General features: G+C 37.9%; 1 protein-coding gene across 2 annotated transcripts in view; it reads left to right on the plus strand.

The window, feature by feature from the left end:
• OTOGL (otogelin like) overlaps positions 1-24,676 on the plus strand; it is a 174,071-nt gene that overhangs the window by 85,230 nt on the left and 64,165 nt on the right. Inside the window, exons 26-31 of one of the 2 annotated variants that reach the window (XM_068971075.1) lie at positions 5,614-5,748; positions 10,984-11,133; positions 12,065-12,184; positions 17,974-18,090; positions 19,233-19,389; positions 20,048-20,074. In XM_068971075.1, the coding sequence (XP_068827176.1) occupies positions 5,614-5,748; positions 10,984-11,133; positions 12,065-12,184; positions 17,974-18,090; positions 19,233-19,389; positions 20,048-20,074 (706 nt within the window). The remainder of the gene's footprint in view (positions 1-5,613; positions 5,749-10,983; positions 11,134-12,064; positions 12,185-17,973; positions 18,091-19,232; positions 19,390-20,047; positions 20,075-24,676) is intronic. The other variant, XM_068971076.1, reaches the window with a different exon arrangement.

The raw sequence follows: 24,676 nt of genomic DNA on the forward strand, positions 1-24,676 counted from the left end.
CAAAGAAGAGTAAAATGAAATTTAATGGCACAGTAATTATGAAACAGTGTGGCACTTCAAAAGAGAGAGAAAAAGAAGTAGCATGTAAACATTATATGAAAATTTCACTGTGAATAAAATTTATTCCCGATAAAATAAGAATATTTTCTGCCTTCCAGAGGTTATGAAAGAGATGATGGAATTAACTAGTAAAATTTTAAATGTATATTCAGGGGCTATAAGTAAGTGAAAAAAAATGATAAAAGTAAAGAACAAATTAAAGACCAAAACACATTGTAGAGCTGAGATGTAAGCATTTCTTTTAAAAAATAAGCATATGATCTTTTGCTTCCTGTCCCTTCCTTTTGGGTCAAATGTGAGAGATGATCTAATTGGCTAGAGTTGTCTTTGTATGTGTGTGTGTGTGTATGAGAGCAATACAGTCCCTTGGCCCATCAAAGAAAGTGCTGCTTTGAGGCCATTCAGCTGTGGAACATAAAGCATGGCTGTTGGAGGCTGCTGTATCAGCAGCCTTTCTGTGGTATAGTTACCCTTCAAAGGGGCTGGGACTATGACAAGTCTTAAACTGACATGTCAAGTAAAATAATATATTACCTTGAGAGGTACTGATGTTTTATAGTTCAGAATCACTTGGAAGAATATTCTCTATCAGAATTTTCAGTACCTAAACATAGAAGTTTTGAGAAATCCACGTGGCACGTGGCTCTTGACCTTTTTACCCTAGTTTTGTAATCATTTCTTACTGTGTTGCTTAGCAACTCTGTAGCATTATCTCAAGCCTAATATTAGCTTGAAATATATTAGAAATGGAAATTGGAGAAACGTGGCTCATAGGAATTAATATTGTTTCAAGTTACTGTCAGCATAACATGATATTACCAGGCAGACCATACAATATAGACTACTTTTTGGCATTTCTGAGTTAATATACAGACTAAAGCTAATACCGAGGCCCTTTAATTAATAGTAATAGAAATGTAATGGCAATAGAAATCCTTGCAGCCAGCTTTTCAGATCCTTAATCTAATAACCCTTGCTGACAAAGGTCCTTATAGTCCAAGCTTGGTTTTTCCAGTAGTCATGTATGGATGTGAGAGTTGGAGCATAAAGAAGGCTGAGAGCCAGAGAATTGAAGCTTTTGAACTGTGGTGCTGGAGAAGACTCTTGAGAGTCCCTTGGACTGCAAGGAGATGAAACCAGTCAATCCTAAAGGAAATCAATCCTGAATATTCACTGGAAGGACTGATGCTGAAGCTGAAACTCCAATACTTTGGCCACCGGATGGGAAGAACTGATTTACTGCAAAAGACCCTGATGCTGGGAAAGATTGAACGCAGGAGGAGAAGGGGATGGCAGTGGATGAGACGATTGGATGCCATCACTGATTCAATGGACATGAGTTTGAGCAAACTCTGGGAGATAGTGAAAGATAGGGAAGCCTGGTGTGCTGCAGTCCATAGGGTCACAAAGGGTCAGACATGACTGACTGACTGAATAACAACAGAGAAGAAGAGCCAAACAAAACCCTCAATTATATATATATTTCTTCTTTGAAAATCATTCATAAGGGCAGAAAAGTATGGCATTATTTTTTTTTGAGTAATACAATGCCACAATCATCTTAATGACCTTATTATTCTCCTTTTCAAAATTTAGGCAATACTTTAAAAAAGAATTGTTAAAAAGACGAAAAAGTTCTAAGTTCCTATGAAGTAAGGAAAACTGTGTCACAAAGGGACACATTCATTACTCTGTCAACAGCATTCAGTGTAAACCTGTCTTCTGGGCAACATGCTATAGTAATTACTAATAAGACAGAATTTGGCCAAACCAAGAAATACGCTGTGCTAATATTCATATTGTTGGTGATATAAAAAAACTAAGTATGGAGAGTTTATATCAAGACCTATATGATTTCCAGACATTTGAAAGAATTGTCACTTTCCTTTCTGTGATATCCCACCTTCCACAAGTTAGTGGAAGGACTCAGAGCAATGGGGCTTTAACATTCATAGCAATAAGGACCACTTCAAAGATGTAATGAAAACCATGGCCTTTCTTCCTAGAAAATTACACATACTCAAAAGAATCTTTTACAATGAACTTCCAGGATCTATAGAACTATTGAAACCAATTCATGAAAATGGGATCCATAATCAGAAACCGTGTTTCCGGAGAGTGAGTTCTTGGTGGATTGGAAAGGGGAGTAACTGAAGGCAGCTGAGGGTGAGGAGATGGAGAGCAGGTTAGATTTAGAGTGTGAGAGATTGCAGAACATTCTCGGAAACTAAACATTCCCTACAACCTACAATTGAATTTTCTCCTCAACCATTTCTAAACTCTTTCTAATTTCTCTAGAAGTGGCATTAAGAAAAAACAGGGTTTTGAACTCTGTTCTTATTTAGCTAAGTGACTTTGGACATTCATTTAATCCTTAACTTTCTGTTTCTTTATCTATAAAATGGAGATAATACATAATTCAAGAATTGTGATAAGACTTCAATGAGATCATGCATGTAAAGTTCAAAGTAAGCCCTCATATTATATGCATTATTTTATTTACTAACACAATATCAAAGTTTTATATTTATTTTGCTTTTATCTTTAGGCAAATGATTATTTAGCCAGAGAACTCCTTGAAATACAACAAAAGATATTGTCTAAATGAACGACATCTCTCTTAAAATTTCCTTAAGTGACATATCTTATTGGATATTTGATGGGAAGAAACTGGTTGATAAATTTGAGCTGTAATGATAAATGAAAAGTATGAAAAGGCAAAAAGATATGACATTGAAAGATGAACTCCCCAGGTCAATAGGTGCCCTGTATGCTACTGGAGAAGAGAGAAGAAATAGCTCTGGAAGGAATGAAATGGTTAAGCCAAAGTGGAAACAACGCCCAGTTGTGGATGTGTCTGATGGTGAAAGTAAAGTCCAGTGCTGTAAAGAACAATCTTGCATAGGAACCTGGAATGTTAGGTCCATGAGTCAGGATAAATTGGATGTGGTTGAACAGGAGATGGCAAGAGTGAACATCGACATTTTAGGAATCAGTGAACTAAAATGGACTGGAATGGGCAAATTTAACTCAGATGACCATTATATCTACTACTGTGGGCAAGAATCCCTTAGAAGAAATGGAGTAGCCCTCATAGTCAATAAAGAGTCCGAAATGCAGAACATGTGTGCAATCTCAAAAATGACAGAATGATCTCTGTTCGTTTCCAAGGCAAACCATTCAATATCATAGTAATCCAAGTCTATGCCCCAACCACTAATGCTAAAAAAACTGAAGTTGATAAGTTCTATGAAGACCTACAAGATCTTCTAGATCTAACACCCAAAAAAGATGTCCTTTTCATTATAGGGGACTGGACTGCAAAAATAGGAAGTCAAGAGGTATTTGGAGTAACAAGCAAGTTTGGTCTTGGAGTACAAAATGAAGCAGGGCAAAGGCTAACAGAGTTTTGTCAAAGAACACACTGGTCATAGCAAACAACGATTCCAACAACACAAGAGATGACTCTACACATGGACATCACTGGATGGTCAATACCAAAATCAAATTGGTTTATATTCTTTGTAGCCAAAGATAGAGAAGTTCTATACAGTCAGCAAAAACAAGACCAGGAGCTGACTGTGGCTCAGATCGTGAACTCCTTATTGCAAAATTCAGACTTAAATTGAAGAAAGTAGGGAAAACCACTAGGCCATTCAGGTACTACCTAATTCAAATCCATTATGATTATACAGTGAAACTGACTAATAGATTCAAAGGATTAGATCTGATAGGCAGAGTGCCTGAAGAACTATGGATGGAGGTTCATAACATTGTACAGAAGTCAGTGATCAAAACCATCACCAAGAAAAATAAATGTGAAAAAGCAAAATGGCTGTCTGAGGAGGCTTTACAAATAGCTGAGTAAAGAAGAAATGAAAAGGAGAAAAGGAAAGATATACCCATCTGAATGCAGAGTTCCAACAAATAGCAAGGAGGGATAAGAAAGCCTTGCGAAGTGAACAATGCAAAGAAATAGAAGAAAACAATAGAATGGGAAAGACTAGAGATCTCTTCAAGAAAACTAGAGATACAAAGGGAACATTTCATGCAAGTTCAGTTCAGTTCAGTTCAGTCACTCAGTCGTGTCTGACTCTTTGCGACCCCATGAATCACAGCATGCCAGGCCTCCCTGTTCATCACCAACTCCCGGAGTTCACCCAGATTCACGTCCATCGAGTCAGTGATGCCATCCAGCCATCTCATCCTCTGTCGTCCCCTTCTCTTCCTGCCCCCAATCCCTCCCAGCATCAAAGTCTTTTCCAATGAGTCAACACTTTGCATGAGGTGGCCAAAGTAAAAGATGGGCACAATAAAGGACAGAAATGGTATGGAACTAACAGAAGCAGAAGATATTAAGAAAAGGTGGCAAGAATACACAGAAGAACTGTACAAACAAAGATCTTAATGACCCAGATAACCACGATGGTGTGATCACTCACTTAGAGCCAGACATCCTGGAATGCGAAGTCAAGTGGGCCTTAGGAAGCTTCACTACAAACAAAGCTAGTGGAGGTGATGGAATTCCAGCTGAGCTGTTTCAAATCCTGAAAGATGATGCTGTGAAAGTGCTGCATATGTCAGCAAATTTGGAAAACTCAGGAGTGGCTACATGATTAGAAAAGATCAGTTTTCATTCCAGTTCTAAAGAAAGGCAATGCCAAAGAATGTTCAGACAATGGCACAATTTTCTTGGACTCCAAAACCACTGCAGATGGTGACTGCAACCATGAAATTAAAAGACGCTTGCTCATTGGAAGAAAAGGTATGTCAAACCTAGACAGCATATTAAAAAGCAGAGACATAACTTTGTCAACAAAGGTCCATATAGTCAAATATATGGTTTTTCCAATAGCCATTTTATGGATATGAGAGTTGGACCATAAAGAAGGCTGAGAGCTAAAGAATTGATGCTTTCAAACTGTGGTGCTGGAGTCAACTCTTGAGAGTCTCTTGGGCTGCAAGGAGATCAAATCAGTCGATCCTAAAGTAATACAATCCTGAAGATTCGTTGGAAGGACTGATGCTGAAGCTGAAGCTCCAATACTTTGGCCACGTGATGTGAGGAGCTGACTTATTAGAAAAGACCCTGATGCTGGGAAATATTGAAGGCAGGAGGAGAAGGGAACAGCAGAGGATGAGATGGGTGGATGGCATTGCCAACTCAATGGACATGAGTTTGATCAGGCTCCAGGAGATGGTGAAGGGTAGGGAAGCCTGACGTGCTGCAGTTCATGAGGTTGCAAAGGGTTGGACATGACTAAGCAACTGAACAAGCACAACAAACAATAAAATGGAAAGAGAGCTTTCTTGGAACAACATTTTAAGCAGAGATATTATAGATAAAAGTTTAAAGATTGAGCTAACTTGCTATATTTGTATTAAATTCTTTATATTATGAGATCAAAATGATTTTTATTTTAGATGTAAATTGTATTTCATTTTCAATACAATTCATTATAAATCTCAGAATTCTTTAAGATTTAATGAAAAAATAGGTAAAAATTATGTATAATATAGATTTATATTAATATAATATTTTTGACATTTCAGAGTACAGATGATTCAGATATATCTGTCATTGCCCAGAACAAGAAATGCTTTGACAACAATATTGTTTGTTCTAAAAGTGTTTTGATTGCAGTTGGGGCCGCTGAAATTTACCTGAATGATTCTCCTTATAAACAGGTTAGTGAATTATTTTTTGTAAAATCATTTTAACTTGTCCTGAGTATACGGAAAAGAAAATAGAAGCAGTTTGAGGTACTTTTCTTTACAAGTGGTTACTAGATTTTAATTTTTTTCTTTGCCATTTTATGTGGCTTCAGTAAATCATACTCGATTTGTCTCTTTTGTTTACACTCCACATCTCCATTTGCCAGTTCTTTCCTTGGCATCAGTTACCTGGAGTATTTCAACACTACCCAAGCTATCCAAGCTAGCCTCCAGTCTTAGTTTTTCCCCTCTGGTCCAGCTCGCCAGACTGCGGCCAGGGTGATTTTTCTAAGATGGATGTCTTGTCTCCTGTCACCCCTGTGCTGCGAAACTTTCAGATGACCTCCCACTCCCCTTACAAGGCCTCCCCAGTCTGGCTGTGGCCACCTCTCCTGCCGCGTCTCCTCACTTTCTGCTTCGAGCCCATGTTCTAGAAATTGGAGCTTTTATCAGTTCTTCAAATGCTCAATATTTTTCTCTCCCCTCTGACTATTCATGAATGCCATTGCTCCCACCTGGGTCAACCTTCCCATTTAGCCTACTCTTGTGTGACAAGTCTCATCTCCTTCAAGGAGCTCCTCCTCATGTGCTTAAGTGCCCCGTCAGCATGTGCATCACACTTCGGTGAAATTCCTTGTGTGGTGGTCTGTCTTTTCTATTTGTCTATGAGTTCTGTGAGAATTGAGACCACTGTTTTCTTTGTTCACTCCTGTATACTTGGAGCCAGTGCAATTTGAAAGAATGAATAAATTTCATTTACTCATTCATTTATTCCAAATGTTTACTTTATACCAAAATATGTGTTAATTATTGGGGCCACAACAATGAAAAGACACCGTGCTTTGCCTTTAAGGTACTTGTATTCAGTTGAGAGATCCATTCAAGTAGATGAGGCTGTGCAGTGTGGTATGCGATGGTAGGAGTGTGCTTAGGAAAGCAGGACCATCCCTAAGAGGAAGACCTAAGCCAACTTGGGATGTTGAGGGTAGTTGTAAGGAGCATAGCCTTTGGAGTCAGTTAGTACTCACTTAGAACCCCTGTTCTGTCACCTGCAAACGCCGTCACTTTGGGCAACCCCTCCAAGCTGCAGCTTTCACATTTGTAAATGTGGGATGATTCTGAAACCCACTTCTTAAGTTCATATGAGAGTTAAAGGAAAGACGTATTTCAGGAAATTCCTCTCCTCCCCTTCATCCTCCTTATTTTTGAAGGCTCAGAAGACATGCTTTGGGGAAAATGATTGGAACTGAGTCTTTAAAGGTTGAGCAGGTGTTAGCCAGGTGAGGAGAAAGCATAGCAAGATAGTACAGAGGAACAGTCATGTCGAAAGGAGCAGAGCTGAAAGATAAAATGGCATGTTTGGAGAACTCGAGCAGTTTAGTTTGGTGGAGGTAGATGGGGATGGTGGAGGGAGGGTGAGGCAAAGAGATTCGGGGAGGAGTGTCCACACTGACTTTCACACAGGAAGCTCAGGGACAGGGGCAGTTGATAGGATGGCTGTGTAATACATTTGAACTTACTTTACAAGGAAGACATTTTGGAATTAAGCAACATAAATCTGACATATGGCCTTTAAAAGTGGCCTATTTTTGAATTTTTAGATTAGCATTTCTCAGTCTGGTTTGCAATAAGTCTTCATTCACATCATCTAGAGTATTAATGATAAGAGCTGGTTCATGAACTCCGCCTCAGGTATTAGAATGGCTGAAGCTGATGACAATCAATATTTTAATGGTACCCCAAATTCCTCTGTACACTAAAATTTGAGAATCGGTGCCCTACATCAGAGCTCATGTCCTAGTCAGAAATGTTGAGACCAGTCAGGCAGTGATCAAGATTTGAGTAAAACAGAGTTTGTATAATCATGTTGATGTCTTTTTGAAATAATTACTGCAGTTTGGGATAGCCTTCAGCTGGATATTCATTTATCAGTGAAAGTTTTCTCTAAGAAAAAGGATGTGTTTTTAAAAAAAGAAAAGCTGAAAATAGTAAATGCTCTTCTAAAGACTGTTTGACACATTTTTGAAGTGGTAATTGCAGCTCTGTGTGGCTTTCATCTTCCCGTTTTCACCTGAATGGAGCTGTTGATGAATCTCCTTCATATCAGTTGTGAAGTATAAAAGAAGATGAAGAAAAATCATAAAAATACTTTGACCCTAACAAATCCCTGGTTAATATTTTTTCTTGAACGTCAAAAGTGAAAATAAGTACCATTTATTTTATGGCAGATGGATTGCTCACTTAGGGGAAGGAAAAAAACCTGTTCTTTTTTCAATTAACATACAATTCTAATTTTATCAAGTATGTAGGATATAAATATCTTATGAGTTTATTTAAGCTGTATTTTAAACGTTTTAATTCTTTACTTTTATAATTTATTTTTCTAACATCAGTAGAGTTTATTTACAGTGCTGTAATTCACCTCTGAAGTGGAGGTCTCTATTTTGGGCAATGCATAATACTTCATTCTTATAAGAAGAGACATCTTTGCTTCCTAATCTGAAAAGAAAGAAGCATAGTATCTGCTTCTGACCAAAGAGGACTGTTCTCTTGTAGCAAACTGCCCTGTCTAATAAAAATGAAGGATTTAGCTCTACAGGCAAATATAGAGGGCGTGCTTTTACATCAGGATAACTAATACAAAACCAATCTGAAGGAAGTCCAATAATCTTATCCCAAAATTTATTTTATGTTCCAGTGATATGTCAACCAGCCTGAGTGAAGTTTAATAGGAAAATACATGACAAAGTATTTCATGGATTGAAAAGGAGCTATAAGCCACAAACATTTCACTTACTTGCTTTGATTATTGCTGCTCAGGCTGGAAGCTGAGAACTATAAGTAGGCCAGTGCAAGAAGGTATTAAAAATATGTGAGTTACCCTTGATCTAGAAGGTGAAGATACTGCCATAAACTTGACAAAGTACATCTTTCTAGGAGCTAACATTCACAAAGGGAGGAAGATAGATAATAAAGCCAAAGACAAATCAGATGATGAAAAGGTCCTGAAAAGTGTAATCAAAATGATAAAAATAGCTTCTATGGCAGAGAGTGATATGGCTGCCTGGTAGGCGAAAGTTTGTGGACCTAGTGAAATGAAAATGTATACCCCCTTGATAAAAACAGGGACTTTTTTCCCCTTTGTTTTGTAGTCTTTCTTGACCTGCCATAGTGTTTTTTCTTTATTACTAAATGCCTTGCTTACTTGGACACAAGTACACTTCCAGGTTGAATGCAGACCCTTACAGGTACTGAGGGCATTGCCCATAACTCCAACTTGGTACCTGGAAGCAGAAAGAAATGAGGTTACGTAGAGTCCACTAACAAAATATATACTGTCCTATACAATATACTGAGCACTTGCAAGTATGATGTTGGTCTGCTGCTGCTGCTAGGAGACTGAAAACTTCTTGTGAATATGAATTTATTTAATTTACCCTATGAAAGATTTATAAAAATGTACTCTAGTACAGGGTTTCCCAAACTATGCTTTTGTTATTACTTGGGAGAAAAAATAACCAAAGGATTTCATATCTCCTTCACAATTTAAATTTTGCTTCTAGTTAAAAATTTGCTTTATTTACTTTGACTTAACCATGTATTTTAAAAATTATTTTGTGAGTTAATCTCAGTGTTAGAGTCGGCATAATCTTTTATAGGGTATAGCTCTTACCCGTAAAGAACATTGCATATTCTTACTTTAGTTTGAAGGTACTCTAAATTTTCCCAGTGGATTCCATCTCTAGTTTCTCCCTGCTATTATCCTTTCTAGCACACACATTATTTTCTTTTAGTACACAAACATCGTCTGTCACTTTACTATTCAAAATCCTCTGTTGAAGGCATTTTGCACCTGAAATAACAGCCATTGACTGTGATGGGTGACTTGATGGCAAAGGGGCTCAGACTATGCTTGTCATGGAATCCCTGCTGTAGCTCTCTGTGCTTTCTCCAGTTCTGTAAAAATCTTGAATTTCCTGCCCCTCAAGCCTTTATTCCCTTGGCTTGCAGTGGTTTCTTTCCTCATTCTGTTTTCCATCCCTTTTTATTTTCCTATGCATGATTTCTTACAGATCAATAGTATATGTCCTACCTCTTGCAAGAAGCCTTCCTAAGCTCCTTTGATGGAAATTCATCTCCTCATCCTCCTTACCAACTCTTTCTCTCTCTCTATAGACACACACACACACATTTTGTGCTTATGTTTTTCAATTATGCAAAGTCATACATTTTTGGTTGTTGTTGTCTCTGAGTCCTGTCTGACTCTCTGTGGCTCCATGGACTGCAGCACACTAGGCTTTCCTGTTCTTCACTGTCTTCTGGAGTTTGCTCAGATTCATGTCCATTGACATTTTTGGTACTCAATCATATTTATTAACCATCAAAATAGAATTGCTGGGTTAGCAGGTATATCTGTTGCAGGAAGGGGGACCCTTTCCAGGGCCCGAAACTGGGCTTTTGTCTAACACTCAGAAATGAATTGTCTGAGGAGACACATGTGCTGACAAAGCAAGAGATTTTATTGGGAAAGGGCACCTGGGTGGAGAGCAGTGGGATAAGGGAACCCAGGAGAACAGCTCTACCATGTGGCTTGCGATCTCTGGTTTTATGGTGATGGGATTAGTTTCCGGGTTGTCCTTAGCTAATCATTCTGACTCAGAGTCCTTCCTGGTGGTGCATGCCTTGTTCAGCCAAGATGGATGCCAGAGAGGAGGATTCTGGGAGGTGGTTGGACATGTGGTGTCTCCTTTTGACCTTTCCTGAACTCTTCCGGTTGGTGGAGGCTTATTAGTTCCATGTTCCTTACCAGAACCTCCTGTCATAAAACAACTCATGCAAATGGTTACTATGGTGCCTGGCCAGGGTGCGCGGTTTCAGTCAGTGTGCTTCCCCTAACAGATCCACCTAATGTACTGTATCCCCATGCCATGACTGCTCTTCTGTATAACTGAAATACCTTTTTCTCTTTGCCCATTTATCTATCTGGAGCCTGTCTACCAGTTTGTGTCTTGTTATCAGTTTTATATTTTTCCTATTTTATTCATTTGTTTTGTCTTTCATTATAAAATTAAGGAAAGATAGGGCTAAGCAAAAATACTAGTACATAGATACTTATTGACGGATATTAATTTAATTAATGTTTGCATTTGGGTGAGAAAATAAGAAATTCATTTTTTTCTTTATTATGTTTTTTCCCTTTTTTTGAAGAAACAATCAGGTTTTTTTCTGGAAAATAAGCCAACATATCAGCTGTGGAAGGCAGGGTACTACATGGTAGTATACTTTCCAGAGAAAGACATCACTATTCTTTGGGATAAAAAGACAACCATCCATATCAAAGTTGGACCACAGTGGAAGGTAAGTCAACTTACTTGGTAGGTCAATCCAAATGAGATACAAGAGATGAAATTACACTTGACTTTTTAATGTTTTATGGAAATAAAATGATTGATGTTTTATTTTGAGAGATGTTATATTTTTAGAATAACTAACTCAGGTCCCAAGGAAGAGTAACTTTACCAAGTGTTGCATACCATTCTTTTTAACTTCAACTTTACAGTATCCAGTTTTCCGAAGTTACTTAGTTTAGCTTCTTTTATTCCCACTCCCTACGGCATGATTATATGATATTGTTTGTAATACAGTTTGATTTATTACAATTTGTGTTCCATCTTTTCTGCCATTTTCTGGATATTTTAAAGCTTACATACAGTAAAATTCTTTAAAAATGTAAATTAATATATTTTTATGATCTGCAGTTCTATGAATTTCAACAAATGCCTGGAGTTGTGTATCTACCACCACAGTTCTAGAAAGAACAGATCTGTCAGCTTCCAAATTTCTTCTGTGTTGCCCTTTTATTGTCAAATGGCTACTTCTTACCCTTCACCCTGGGCAGCCACTGTATAGTTTTGCCTTTTCTGGATACAATATAAACGAAATCATGCAATATATAGTCCTTTGGGTCTGGCTTCTTTGGCTTGATGAAACACGTTCAAGATTCATTCATATTTTTGAATGAATTAATTGTTTGTCCCTGTTTACTGCTGGATGATACTCTTGTTGTATGGATGTACTAGTTTGTTTTATCCATTAATGGTTGAATACTCAGTCTGGATCATTTATGGTTCTTTTCAATTTATATTTTACATTGTTTTGATGATTGCTTATTATTAAATGTTGTGCCAAATATTATTAGATATTTTTATTATTTTAGATGTTTAAAATTTTAGTCCTTAAATGTTGAAATGAATATAGAATATTTCATGGTAATTTTCTTTTACTTTAGAACAAATTATCCGGATTATGTGGAAACTTTGACAAATGTACTTCAAATGACATGACTACATCCAATAACTTGGAAGTGAGAAATGCCCAGGTATTTGGAGATAGTTGGGCATTAGGACAGGTAAGTGGAATATATATATTTTAGAGCAAAACAAATATTTTCTGGTGTACTTACCCATGAAAACATTTTATTCTTACAGGAAAACTTATTTAGGTAATACTATTTTATGTAATATTTGTTAGTAATTTATAGTTGACAAAGTCAAACTGCTTTTACATTTAATTTCTCATGCAATCCTTGTGACAATCTGTTAATATAAAGGGTATTGACTCCATATTACAGATGAAGAAATTGAGGCTTAGGAAGGTTAAATTACTTGCCTACTATTGTGTATCCAGAAAGTCACAGAGATGATGTTCAAATTCTCATCTTCTAATTTCATGCTTTTCCTAACACTCTTTCAATGTATTTGTATTTCTAGTGATGTATCTTTTGTCAACTCAAGGAAATGAATAAATGAAGAAAGAATTTCTTAACATTTGTTCTCCAGACATGGCTGTGTGTGGGGTGGGGTAAAGAGTGAATTCATAGCCCACTACCTTAGGGAGCAGCTAGGATGAATTAAGTCAGGCATATTTCTTTTTTGAAGGATTTCTTGAGGCATTATATGCCTTCAGGAGAGGGATGTGTTTGAAGGAATTCCCAAAGTTACTGACACAGAGCTTATGTTTTTGTATACCAGTTCTCAAAGAAATAGTTTTCTATGGGATACAATCTGAGAAACGCTGAACTAAGAAAACAGTCAAAATGGGAATTTGTTCTATTCTTTTCTTCTTCTTCTTTTTCAAACCTATTTTTCTAACTAAAAATAGAGTCTGCAACTACAATTTCCTGGTTGGTTACTATTTGATTAGTTGTTTTACTATTTTGCCTAGTTTACTAATATATCTAAATCTCTTTAAAAAATTAAAAGGGGATTGAGGTTAAACATTCACCCAATTTAGTAAAATTTAAGCAGTATATTTCATTGTGGTCTACATTAAAAATTATAAAGATTTTATTCTTTGATATAAAATGAATTAAGGAATACTTAATTTATAATCATACTTAAATATTTAGACCAAAGAATTTTAAACTCATTTGTACCTAATGGACAAAGCTGAAAATTTAAAAAAAAAATTTCATTCAGTAAGTTCTGCTTAGCACTTAATGTTTTCCAAGAGATATGAACACATAATATGATTAAAACAGCCACTGACCTTGGGAATTTAGTTTAGCAGATGAGGTAGAAAAGTTAACAATGGCACTATGAGACAGGTGCTTTGATATACGTGTATACAACACGGAGTTTGTGGTCAAAGGAAGATGCCATTGAGCTGATTCTCCCAAGACTCACAGGCACTATAAACTGAAGGTGATGGGAAAGAGGGTAGCAGCAAAGGAAGGAGCAGCCCTTTAGGAGGCATCAGGAAGTCTAGAGTGATACGGTGCCTCTGTGCTAAGTTGCTTCTGTTGTGTCCAGCTCTTTGTAAGCCCATGGACTATAGTCCATCAGGCTCCTCTCTCCATGGGATTTTCCAGGCGAGAATGCAGGAGTGAGCTCTCATGCCCTCCTGCATGGGATTTTCCCAAGCCAGGGACTGAACCCATGTCTCGCGTTTCCTACATTGGCAGGCAGGTTCTCTACCACTAGCACCACGTGGGGAGAGGGCAATGGCAACCCACTGCAGTACTCGCCTGGAGAATCCCAGGGATGGAGGAGCCTGGTGGGCTGCCGTCATTGGGGTCGCACAGAGTCGGACACGACTGACGCGACTTAGCAGCAGCAGCGTCCCCTGGGAAGCCTGAGCATAGTGGTTGTTTTTGCTCAGTCATGTCTGACTATTTGCGACCCCGTGGACTGCAGCATGCCAGGCTTCCCTGTCCTTTACCATCTCCTGGAGCTTGCTCAAACTCACGTCCATTGAGACGGTTATGCCATCTAACTATTTTGTCCTCTGTCATCCCCTTCTCTTTCTGCTTTCCGTCTTTCCCAGATCAGGGTCTTTTCTAAAGAGTCAGTTCTTCACATCAGGTGACAAAAGTAGCTTCAGCTTCAGCATCAGTCCTTCCAGTGAATATTCAGGACTGATCTCCTTTAGGATGGACTGGTTGGATCTCCTTGCAGTCCAGGGGACTCTCAAAAGCCTTCTCCAACACCCACAGTTCAAAAGCATCAATTCTTCGGCACTCAGCCTTCTTAATGGTCCAGCTCTCACAGCCATACATGACTACTGGAAAAACCATAGCTTTGACTAGACAGACATTTTTGTTGGCAAAGTAATGTCTGTACTTTGCTGTCTAGGTTTGTCATAGCTTTTCTTCCAAGGAGCAAGCGTCTTAATTCCATGGCTGCAGTCACCATCTGCAGTGATTTTGGAGACCAAGAAAATAAAATCTCTCACTGTTTCCATTGTTTCCCCATCTATATGCCATGAAGTGATGGGACTGGATGCCATGATCTTCGTTTTTTGAATGTTGAGTTTTAAGCCAGCTTTTTCATGCTCCTCTTTCACCATCATCAAGAGGCTGTTTAGTTCCTCTTTGCTTTCTTCCATAAGGATGGTATCATCTGCATATCTGAAGTTATTGATATTTCTCCCCATAATCTTGATTCCAGTTTGTGAGTCATCCAGCCTGGCATTTCATATGCTGGACTCTGAATAGAAGTTCAATAAACAGGGTAACAACATATAGTCTGGACATACTCCTTTCCCAATTTTGAACCAGTCCATTGTTCCATGTCTGGTTCTAACTGTTTCTTCTTGTTCTGTATACTGATTTCAAGGAGGCAGGTAAGGTGGTCTGGTATCCCCTTCTCTTTAAGAGTTTTCCAGTTTGTTGTGATCCACACAGTCAAAGGCTTTAGGGTAGTCAATGAAGCAGAAGTAGATGTTTTTCTGGAACTCTCTTGCTTTCTCTATGAGCCAACAGACATTGGCAATTTGATCTCTCGTTCCTCTGCCTTTTCTAAATCCAGTTTGAACATCTGGAAGTTCTTGGTTCATGTACTGTTGAAGCCTAACTTGGAGAATTTTGAGCATTACTTGCTAGCATATATAGTGAGTAAAATTGTGTGGTAGTTTGAGCATTCTTTGGCATTTCCCTTCTTTGGGACTGGAATGAAAACTGACCTTTTCCAGTCCTGTGGCCACTGCTGAGTTTTCCAAATTTGCTGGCATATTGAGTGCAGCACTTTCACAGCATCATCTTTTAGGATTTGAAATAGCTCAGCTGGAATTCCATCTCCTCCACTAGCTTTGTTTGTAGTGATGCTTTCTAAGGCCCACTTGACTTCACATTCCAGGATGTCTGTCTCTAGGTGAGTGGTCACATCAGTGTGGTTATCTGGGTCATGAAGATCATTTTTGTACAGTTCTTCTGTGTATTCTTGCCAGCTCTTAGTACCTTCTGCTTCTGTTAGGTTCATACTGTTTCTGTTCTTTATTGTGCCCAACTTTGCATGAAATGTTTCCTTGGTATCTCTAATTTTCTTGAAGAGATCTCTAGTCTTTCCCATTCTATTGTTTCCTCTATTTCTTTTCATGGATCACTTAGGAAGGCTTTCTTATCTCTCCTTGCTATTCTTTGGAACTCTGCAATCAGATGGGTGTGTCTTTCCTTTTCTCCTTTGCCTTTAACTTCTCTTCTCTCCTCTGCTAGCTATAAGGCTTTCTCAGACAAACATTTTCCCCTCTGAATTTCTTTTTCTTGGGGATGGTTTTGATCACCACCTCCTATATAGTGTTACAAACCTGTGTCCACAGTTTTTCAGGCACTCTGTCTATCAGGTCTAATCCCCTGAATCTATTTGTCACTTCCACTGTATAATCATAAGGGGTTTGATTTAGGTCATACTGGAATGGCCTAGTGGTTTTCCCTACTTTCTTCAATTTTAGTCTGAATTTGGCAATAAGGAGTTCATAAGTTATGATCAACCTAGATAGCATATTCAAAAGCAGAGACATTACTTTGCTGACTAAGGTCCTTCTAGTCAAGGCTATGGTTTTTCCAGTGGTCATGTATGGATGTGAGAGTTGGACTGTGAAGAAGGCTGAGCGCTGAAGAATTGATGCTTTTGAACTGTGGTGTTGGAGAAGACTCTTGAGAGTCCCTTGGACTGCAAGGAGATCCAACCAGTCCATTCTGAAGAAGATCAGCCCTGGGATTTCTTTGGAAGGAATGATGCTAAAGCTGAAACTCCAGTACTTTGGCCACCTCATGCAAAGAGTTGACTCATTGGAAAAGACTCTGATGCTGGGAGGGATTGGGGGCAGGAGGAGAAGGGGACAACAGAGGATGAGATGGCTGGATGGCATCACTGACTCGATGGATGTGAGTCTGAGTGAACTCCGGGAGTTGTTGATGGACATGGAGGCCTGGCGTGCTGCGATTCATGGGGTCGCAAAGAGTCGGACACGACTGAGCGACTGAACTGAACTGAACTGAACCTGAGTATGGTACCTTACAGGAATTTTGTGCAATTCATTATGGCTGTGGTAAATGGTATGAAGTAGGGAATGGCTGGAATGCAAAATACAGGGCTGCATATTTGTGTGCTAGGATCTAGACTCGAAGGCTCTTAACTAGCTAGGTGCTTATAATCCAACTAAGAAATGTTACATTTTGAAGATTTAGAAAACTGTCCAAATTTGAGAGACACCTGAAACTGGGCTCCAGACTCTGTTGAAAGGATTTCAAAATGAAAGATTGATTTGGAGAGTTCAAGAAAGTCTCCTGTCTTCCTGGATTAGACACTGGTGCTTTTCCACAAGACAGGGCAAAGAGGAAAGTCGGTGGTAGGGGGTAGTGGGGACAAGACAGTGGTGTAAAGAAAAGTACAGGTCAGGATATGTTGAGAGAGAAGTGACAGAGATTTTATGTGGAAATGAGATTTCAGGAAAGAGATCTGGGATGGAAATATGGAAATGTCCAAGTTTGGAGATTTCAGAAAAGAGACCTGGGATTCAGCAGTTACTATTACATACAGGGGGCTTCCCTTGTGGCTCAGCTGGTAAAGAATCCGCCCACAATGCAGGAGACCTGGGTTTGATCCCTGGGTTGGGAAGATCTCCTGGAGAAGGAAAAGGCTACCCACTCCAGTATTCTGGCCCTGGAGAATTCCATGGACTGTATAGTCCATGGGGTCGCAGAGTCTGCTGAAGGCATGAGAAGAGTATAGAATGAAAAAAATAAAGACTTGAAGGTCAAGCCTTGCAGAGAAGGGAAGTGGAATGAGGATGGGGAATAGCAGCGAATGAATCAGGAGGAAAACCACCGGAAAATGTTGCCACCAGAAACACGTGAGCCGTGTAAGAAGGGTAAAGTACTAAACAGTCAGAGACAGGGAGAGATCAGATGAGACGAAGACTGAAAAGTTGTCTTTATATTTGGTAATGAGGAGATCAATGATCACCTTTTCCAGGCCAGTTTGAGAGAGGTGTATTAGGAGAGGCAGAGACCAAATTGCTGAGTATCTGCGAGGCAAACTGTAGCTGCCTGAGTATATGTGACTCCTCCGAGGATGGCTTGTGATAGAAATGAAAGATGTGAAAATAAAGGAAAAAGAATAACTTGCTTATGAAAAATTTTTAGTCATGTAACACTGAAGTTGACAGTTTAAAAATTATTTAACTTCACTCTCTAATATTGTCATGGTTTTAATAGTAAATTTAGTTAAACTTTCAAAAATAACATATGCTATTAACATGAGCTGGCTGAGCGCAGGTGCTTTCGGTAAAGTCTGTCTAAAAGACTGAGAATATATTAGATATGATTGTAGTGGTTGAAGTCAGATTAGGTTACTCTGGTTTCAGCTTCAGAAATTTCCTCATTAAAAACTTTCTTTTCTCCCTTAACTTTTTCCACAGTGCGAAACCCCGGTTGAATCATTTAAACCCTGTGAGGCACATCAAAACAAATTTCCTTATGCCAAGAAAGAATGCTCCATTCTGTACAGTGATATTTTTGCTTCTTGTCGCAATGTGGTAAGTGAATACTTTATTAAACTTTCCAACTTAAACAAGTACTGCAGTGTCTATCAGAGAAGGAAATGGCAACCCACTCCAGTACTCTTGCCTGGAAAATCCCATGGACGAAGGAGCCTGGTAGGCTACAGTCCATGGGGTCGCACAGAGTCGGACACGACTGAGCGACTTCACTTTCACTTTTCACTGTCATGCACTGGAGAAGGAAATGGCAACCCACTCCAGTGGTCTTGCCTGGAGAATCCCAGGGACGGTGGAGCCTGGTGGGCTGCCGTCTATGGGGTCGAACAGAGTCGGACACGACTGAAGCTACTTAGCAGCAGCAGCAGCAGCAGCAGCAGCAGCAGCAGTGTCTATAATATTGAGATTAACTAGACAAATAATTTAGCTGCCCGTTGGTTAGGTATGCTACCTAACCCTTATTAGGAAGACTGATTTGGTAATTTGTTTTTCTATAGAACTGGCACATTAGGTAATTTACGTTCTTCCTCATGTCATCTTATTAACAGAGTACATTTGTACATAATATTTGTTAATGGTCTTTTTCAGCTTACAAAACATTTTTATGTCCATTATCAAAGCTATAAATGCTCAGTTTTCTTCGGAGAACAACACCGAATGGCATTCTTCTCCTTAACCCAAAATGATTATTAGTGGCACATTTAAAATAGTTTTAGAAGCACATCCCAAGATGGAATGTAATTTATTTAGACATTAACTTTCTAAATGTCTTTTCAACATAACAATTTTAGGTCCCAATAGAAGTGTTAAAAGCAGTTTAAGATATTATTAAAAACAGTACATTTGGAAGCAGAACATTCTTTTAATGTCATGCAAATATGCCAGTAATGAAACAATGAGCTTCTACAAAATATGAATCTGTTGTATTGAAGATATTGAAATTGTATTTGTCAGTCCTATTCCCTGTTTTGCTAGTTCTTTGATCTTACATTTGCCTAATAAATTCTTTTTTCATTTGGGCAAATAGAGGTTTGAGACATTTAGAACTCTCTAGGTGGCAGTGTTACGCTGATTACAGCAAAGTTTGAAAATCTACCAGTTAGTTTTCTTTTAGAAGGCTGAATTTTAATCAACTGTAGTTAGTACATTCTGAAATTAATTTATCTTTTACTTCATTGCAGATCGATGTCACTTCTTTTGCTAAAAACTGTCATGAAGACACGTGCAACTGTAATCTTGGTGGGGATTGTGAGTGTTTATGCACAAGCGTAGCAGCTTATGCATACAAGTGTTGTCAGGAAGGGGTTTCTGTTCACTGGAGATCGTCTACTCTTTGTTGTGAGTACCCGAATTAGAGCATCATCATTAGGTGGGATGCTTATGAGGAGAGTCATGTTGTCCTATCTTAGAAATGATACCATGGAACTCGTGGAACTCAAATTTAAGATGAGTAAATTTTATATTCTTTTGATGAGGTACATGAATTGTAGTATAGCTAAAGGATTTATAAAAGAAACTGAAGTAAGTTTTTCTGTTCTGTGTTTGACTTATCACTGTAGCATTTGAACTATAGATTATGTACCATCCTTGGAGAAATTGTTTATAACTCTCTTATGGCTATGAAATTCCACTGTTCTAGTGGTAAGAAACATTGTTTTAAAAACATCATTTTGAATTTGTATTCAGATTTGACCTTTTAAACTTTTTATTTACTCCTATAGATAGTATATCATCTGATAAACAGCTTATGATTTTAACACTTTCAGCGGACTATAGACTGGCTAATATATTTGCCTACTTGTAAAATAATCTTAGGAAATTTAATAAATTATTACACAGTAGTCTTAAAGAATCCTCTTAGCTCAGAGAAAATTCCCAGATAATGATGTCATTCTGAGTTCTTTCACCTGGTTATTGATAAATCATATTTTGCATGTATTCAAGATAAGTGGTCAGATTCTTATTGAGTTTAACATTTCTTCTTTTATCCTTTTAGCACTTGATTGTGAATACTACAATGAAGGTATGTGAGAATATCAGGATACTATTTTATTAAATGTATCTTTGGATTCACAGTTTTTGAACAACTTTTCTGGGAACAAAATATAAATAGTTCATAATTTGGCATACAGTTAATCCTTGAACAAGGCGGGGGTTGAGGGCACTAACCCTCTGCAATTGGTCACCTACATATTTGCAGTTCTACATTCTCAGATTCAACCGACCATGGATTGTATTGTTCTTGCTCAGTTGCTTAAATTGTGTCTAACTCTTTTGTGACCCCATAGACTGTAGCCCACCAGGCTCCTCTGTCCATAGAATTTCCGAGGCAAGAATGCTGGCATGGGTTGATATTTCCTTCTCTGGAGGATCTTCTCAACCCAGGAATAAAATCCACGTCTCCTACGTGGAAATTAAAGAAAGAAATAATAATATAGAAATTTATTTAGCCATCATTTTACAGAAAATAATTATTTGTATATTATCAGAATGAGAACTTACTGATTTAGTAATAATGAAAGTATCCTAGTCACCCAAGCATTCAAATTTGCAGCTGGAAGTCTAAGAGGAGTCAGTTCAGTTCAGTCACTCAGTCGTGTCTGACTCTTTGTGACCCCATGGACTGCAGCATGCCACTCCTGGAGCCTACTTAAACTCATGTCCATCGAATCGGTGATGCCATCCAACCATCTCATCCTCTGTTGTCCCCTTCTCCTCCTGCCTTCAATCTTTTGCAGCATCAGGGCCTTTGAGTCAATGAGTCTAAGAGGAGGTGCTGCCTAAAACCAAGACACAGATGTAAGAGGCGGAGAATTATATCCTCTTTGAAAATGCCAGACGTTAGCAGAACCGATGCAGCTTTTTTTCAAACCCATTTGATGAGGAAGGCCTAGCCACTGAAACCTAATTCAGGCAAAAAAAAGATGATCTAGGGAGGTGTCCATTTTATTAGTAAATGGGCAAAAACCCATGATGAATAGGTTAGATTTACAGTTATTGGAGAGCTGACCCATTACAGAAAAAACCCAAACCACTAATCCAAAGTGTTTTTGGTCACTTACTGAGCCAGGGAGAAATCTGTCAACTATAAAAGTACAAAGAAAGCCAGAAAATTTTAGTAAAATAGAGATGATAAATTAAAAAGAAAATGGATGTTTTAGTCAGAGGAGCCTGCTGTGCTGTAGTCCATGGGATCACAAAAAGTCAGACACAACTTAGTGACTGAACAACAACAAATATCTAAAATAACAATAGTTTTTGTTGCATTACTGACATCTTTATCATATAATTTAAGCTTGAAACTATGCCTGAAAAGCATAACATTATTATTATTATCGTTATTAACACTTTACAAAGGAAGAAATTGAGTGTAGATGAATGAAATAACTTGGTCCAAGTCATATAGCCAAAATATGGTAAATGGATTTATGAACAATCTAAGTCCGAACCAAGGAGCTTGATCTCTGTGCTGCACTGTCTGGTAATGGTTAGCACGTCCTAGTCTAGGGATGACCACAGCACATCATTATCATATGCTCTAACACAACGTACAGACCGTAATATGAGAAAATGCACCAGTAACTCCCTCACTTAGGAATTCCTGCCTCATACAGTTCTGCCTTGAAAAATCTCCGTCTGTGCCTTTGCACTTTCTGGTGTTCCTTCTGCAGTCTCTTGGAAACAGAAGCAGAATTTTCTATGAATATTGAATTTCTACCTCTTGCTGCTTCAGACGTACTGCTTTTTGTCAATAAATCTGCTGCGTTTCTTTCTTCTAATGTGTTACAAGATTCTTCAAACCAGTTCTTCTAGTTTCATTTGTTAACACTGTATTGATAGTATTCAGAGGGTGAGCAAGGGACATTTTGCTTTCATGAGTGACAGAGATTCTGTTTCCTGTGATCAAAGTATTAGGGGATAGTGTCAAACTACCAAGGAAAGGAAGAGATTGTGAAAGTAATGCGATGCCTAAGGTAGATAATTGAAGGGGAATGAAGAGTTGTGGGAAATTGTTGATACTAATAAAAATAAATCATTTAAAATGGTTGTCCTTAATTTGTTTTATCTCAATTTCACAACTATTGTAAAATTACCTAGTCTTTGCCCAGTCATAGCTGGTGTTTTCTCTGGACACTATGTTATTAAAATACTTAAATTATTCAAAGCAAATGCAGAGATAAAAGACTGTGATTCTGTAGCAGGAAATGTTTTTAAAAGTAGGAAACTTCAGAGGTTGCTGCTGAGATGAGTTTATAACCCTTCATACAATGACTTTCTATGATATTTTCATGTTCATTTTTATGGAATTTGCTAAAAATATAAAGGTTCTGTTGCTATAAGGAGTAGAAAACTTCAATATTTTGCTAAAAATTGTTACATAAATTTTTAAGTTCAGAGTGATTTTATTAGATCGGATATACTTGTTGCTGCTGCTGCTGCTAAGTCACTTCAGTTGTGTTCTACTCTGTGCAACCCCATAGACGGCAGCCCACCAGGCTCCCCTGTCCCTGGGATTCTCCAGGCAAGAACACTGGAGGGGGTTCAAATATACTTAATACTGTGTAAATAATCAATACAGGAAATGACTGCTTTTAGTATACAGAAATTATAATTCTCCTTCCAGAAGATTAATGATAAAATCAATGACTTTTGCCCTCAATTGCTAGTGAAAATGCTGGAAAACAATTCACATGCAAGATATCCATCAACTGGGAGTCGATTCAGAAGCTTTCAATTTTTATACAAACGGATTTCTCAGATGACAATTGTCTCTTCACATTGCTGTAGGAAGGCACTTGTCTTGTAGGGGAGAGAATATTTTGTTAATGGTCTGTCTCCTTTCTCCTATTCTCCTCTTGGACATCTGTGCCTGAGGGTGCTTGGAGCTCACAAGCTGTATTTGTATATGTCTTCTTCATTTTGAATTGTATTTCATAATTTATACATTTATGTACCCATTTGTGCATTATTTACATAGTCACACAAATCTGTATTTATAAAAGTTTATGTATATTGTCTTCTTAAAAGTCTGGGTTACTTCTGTCTTTCCTAGAAAATGAACTTGTAGGTGTTGGAGATGATGATGTAGTTCTCTTTGGATGTTATAGATATTAGCTCCCAGAGAAACTGTGCAGGGTATACGTTTGTAACAGCTCATAAAGACTTCATGGCATCTGATCAGTTCCATCTTGGTGTGGGAGCAAAGATTTTCAAATCCATGTGTACTCAAGGTGTCTGAAAGTGAAAGTCGCTCAGTAGTGTCTGACTGTTGCAGCCCCATGGACTGTAGCCTGTCAGGCTCCTCTGTCCATTGAATTCTCCAGGCAAGCATACTGAAGTGGGTAGCTGTTTCTTTCTCCAAGGGATCTTCACAACCCAGGGACTGAACCCAGATCTCCCACACTGTAGGTGGATTTTTGACCATCTAAGCCCAACTGTGTCTGGGTCCCTATTAAAGCTCTTCCATCATGGCTTAGAAGTGTCTCCAGCTCCTCAAAGTTGAAGTGTCTCGTTGACGAGTCAGTGGATGGGACAGTGCTTGAGAATAACTTGTTGTAGAATCTCTTATCCTGGCTCTTGTGATGGAAAGTTTGAGTCTTGCTCTCCTTCCTGTTTGGGAGACTTTTAAACCTTCTAATTCAATTATCTTCTCCCCTTCTCTTATGCCTAGTCTTGGTCCTGAAAGGGGAAAAACACAGGTGGTTAATTTAATTTTTTTCCCCTCCATCTTAAGAATAGGCTGGGAAAGGAAAACTGTCCTTGAGATAAAAACTGAAGAGGAAAAATGAAGTTTACTGAGGGCAACCAGATTGATCTCTTATGAAATCACCTACCACACCTATATTAGAATTTTATATAACCTACAATATAAATATCTAAATATAACTGTAAAAAGTACTCAGCTAGTAATTATGTAATTTAATTTTGATAATTCAGAAGAAACATCAAAATTATATAGTACCTCACTTATTTTAAAACATTAAACATCATAAAGATTGAGTTGAAGGTAAACTGACCTTATTGTCATGAAACAATGCATAAGTTTATTTTGAATAGCAGTGAGCTTTTAAAATAAATTATATACTTTTCTTTGTAAGATGAAGTTCTTAGAAATATTACTTTGAGTTTCAGGTTTAGTTCCATACTAACTAGTTGTTTTTTTTTTTACTACAGTATTTGCTACTTTATGTGAAATGATATAAGTGCATAGAAATGATAACATAAGTAAAATGACACTTGATTTCTCTGTTCAGCATCATCTTATTTTCTTCTCTATAGACATACCTCACTGATAAAATTCAATAATTCCCCAAACAGTAAAATATATATTATATCTGTGAATTTTTAATGCAGTGAACCTACTAAGGAGAATTGATTTTTAGAAGACTAACAAAATACCTTCCATTGATAGAACTAAATTTAAGTTTATGGACAGTAGACTATTAAAATATCAAAGTGAAAGGTTACCTAGACAAACATCTTCATAGAGGTGAGAAAATTTGAGGTCTAGAAGTCTTAAGTCAACCTTTTATTTATCACTGCTGAGTATTCGTGTATGTATACATATACACACACATTCATGTACATATATATTCTAAATTACATATTCTAGGGACTTCCCTGG

Source organism: Capricornis sumatraensis, chromosome 4 (assembly GCF_032405125.1).
Source record: "Capricornis sumatraensis isolate serow.1 chromosome 4, serow.2, whole genome shotgun sequence".
Taxonomy (NCBI): domain Eukaryota; kingdom Metazoa; phylum Chordata; class Mammalia; order Artiodactyla; family Bovidae; genus Capricornis; species Capricornis sumatraensis.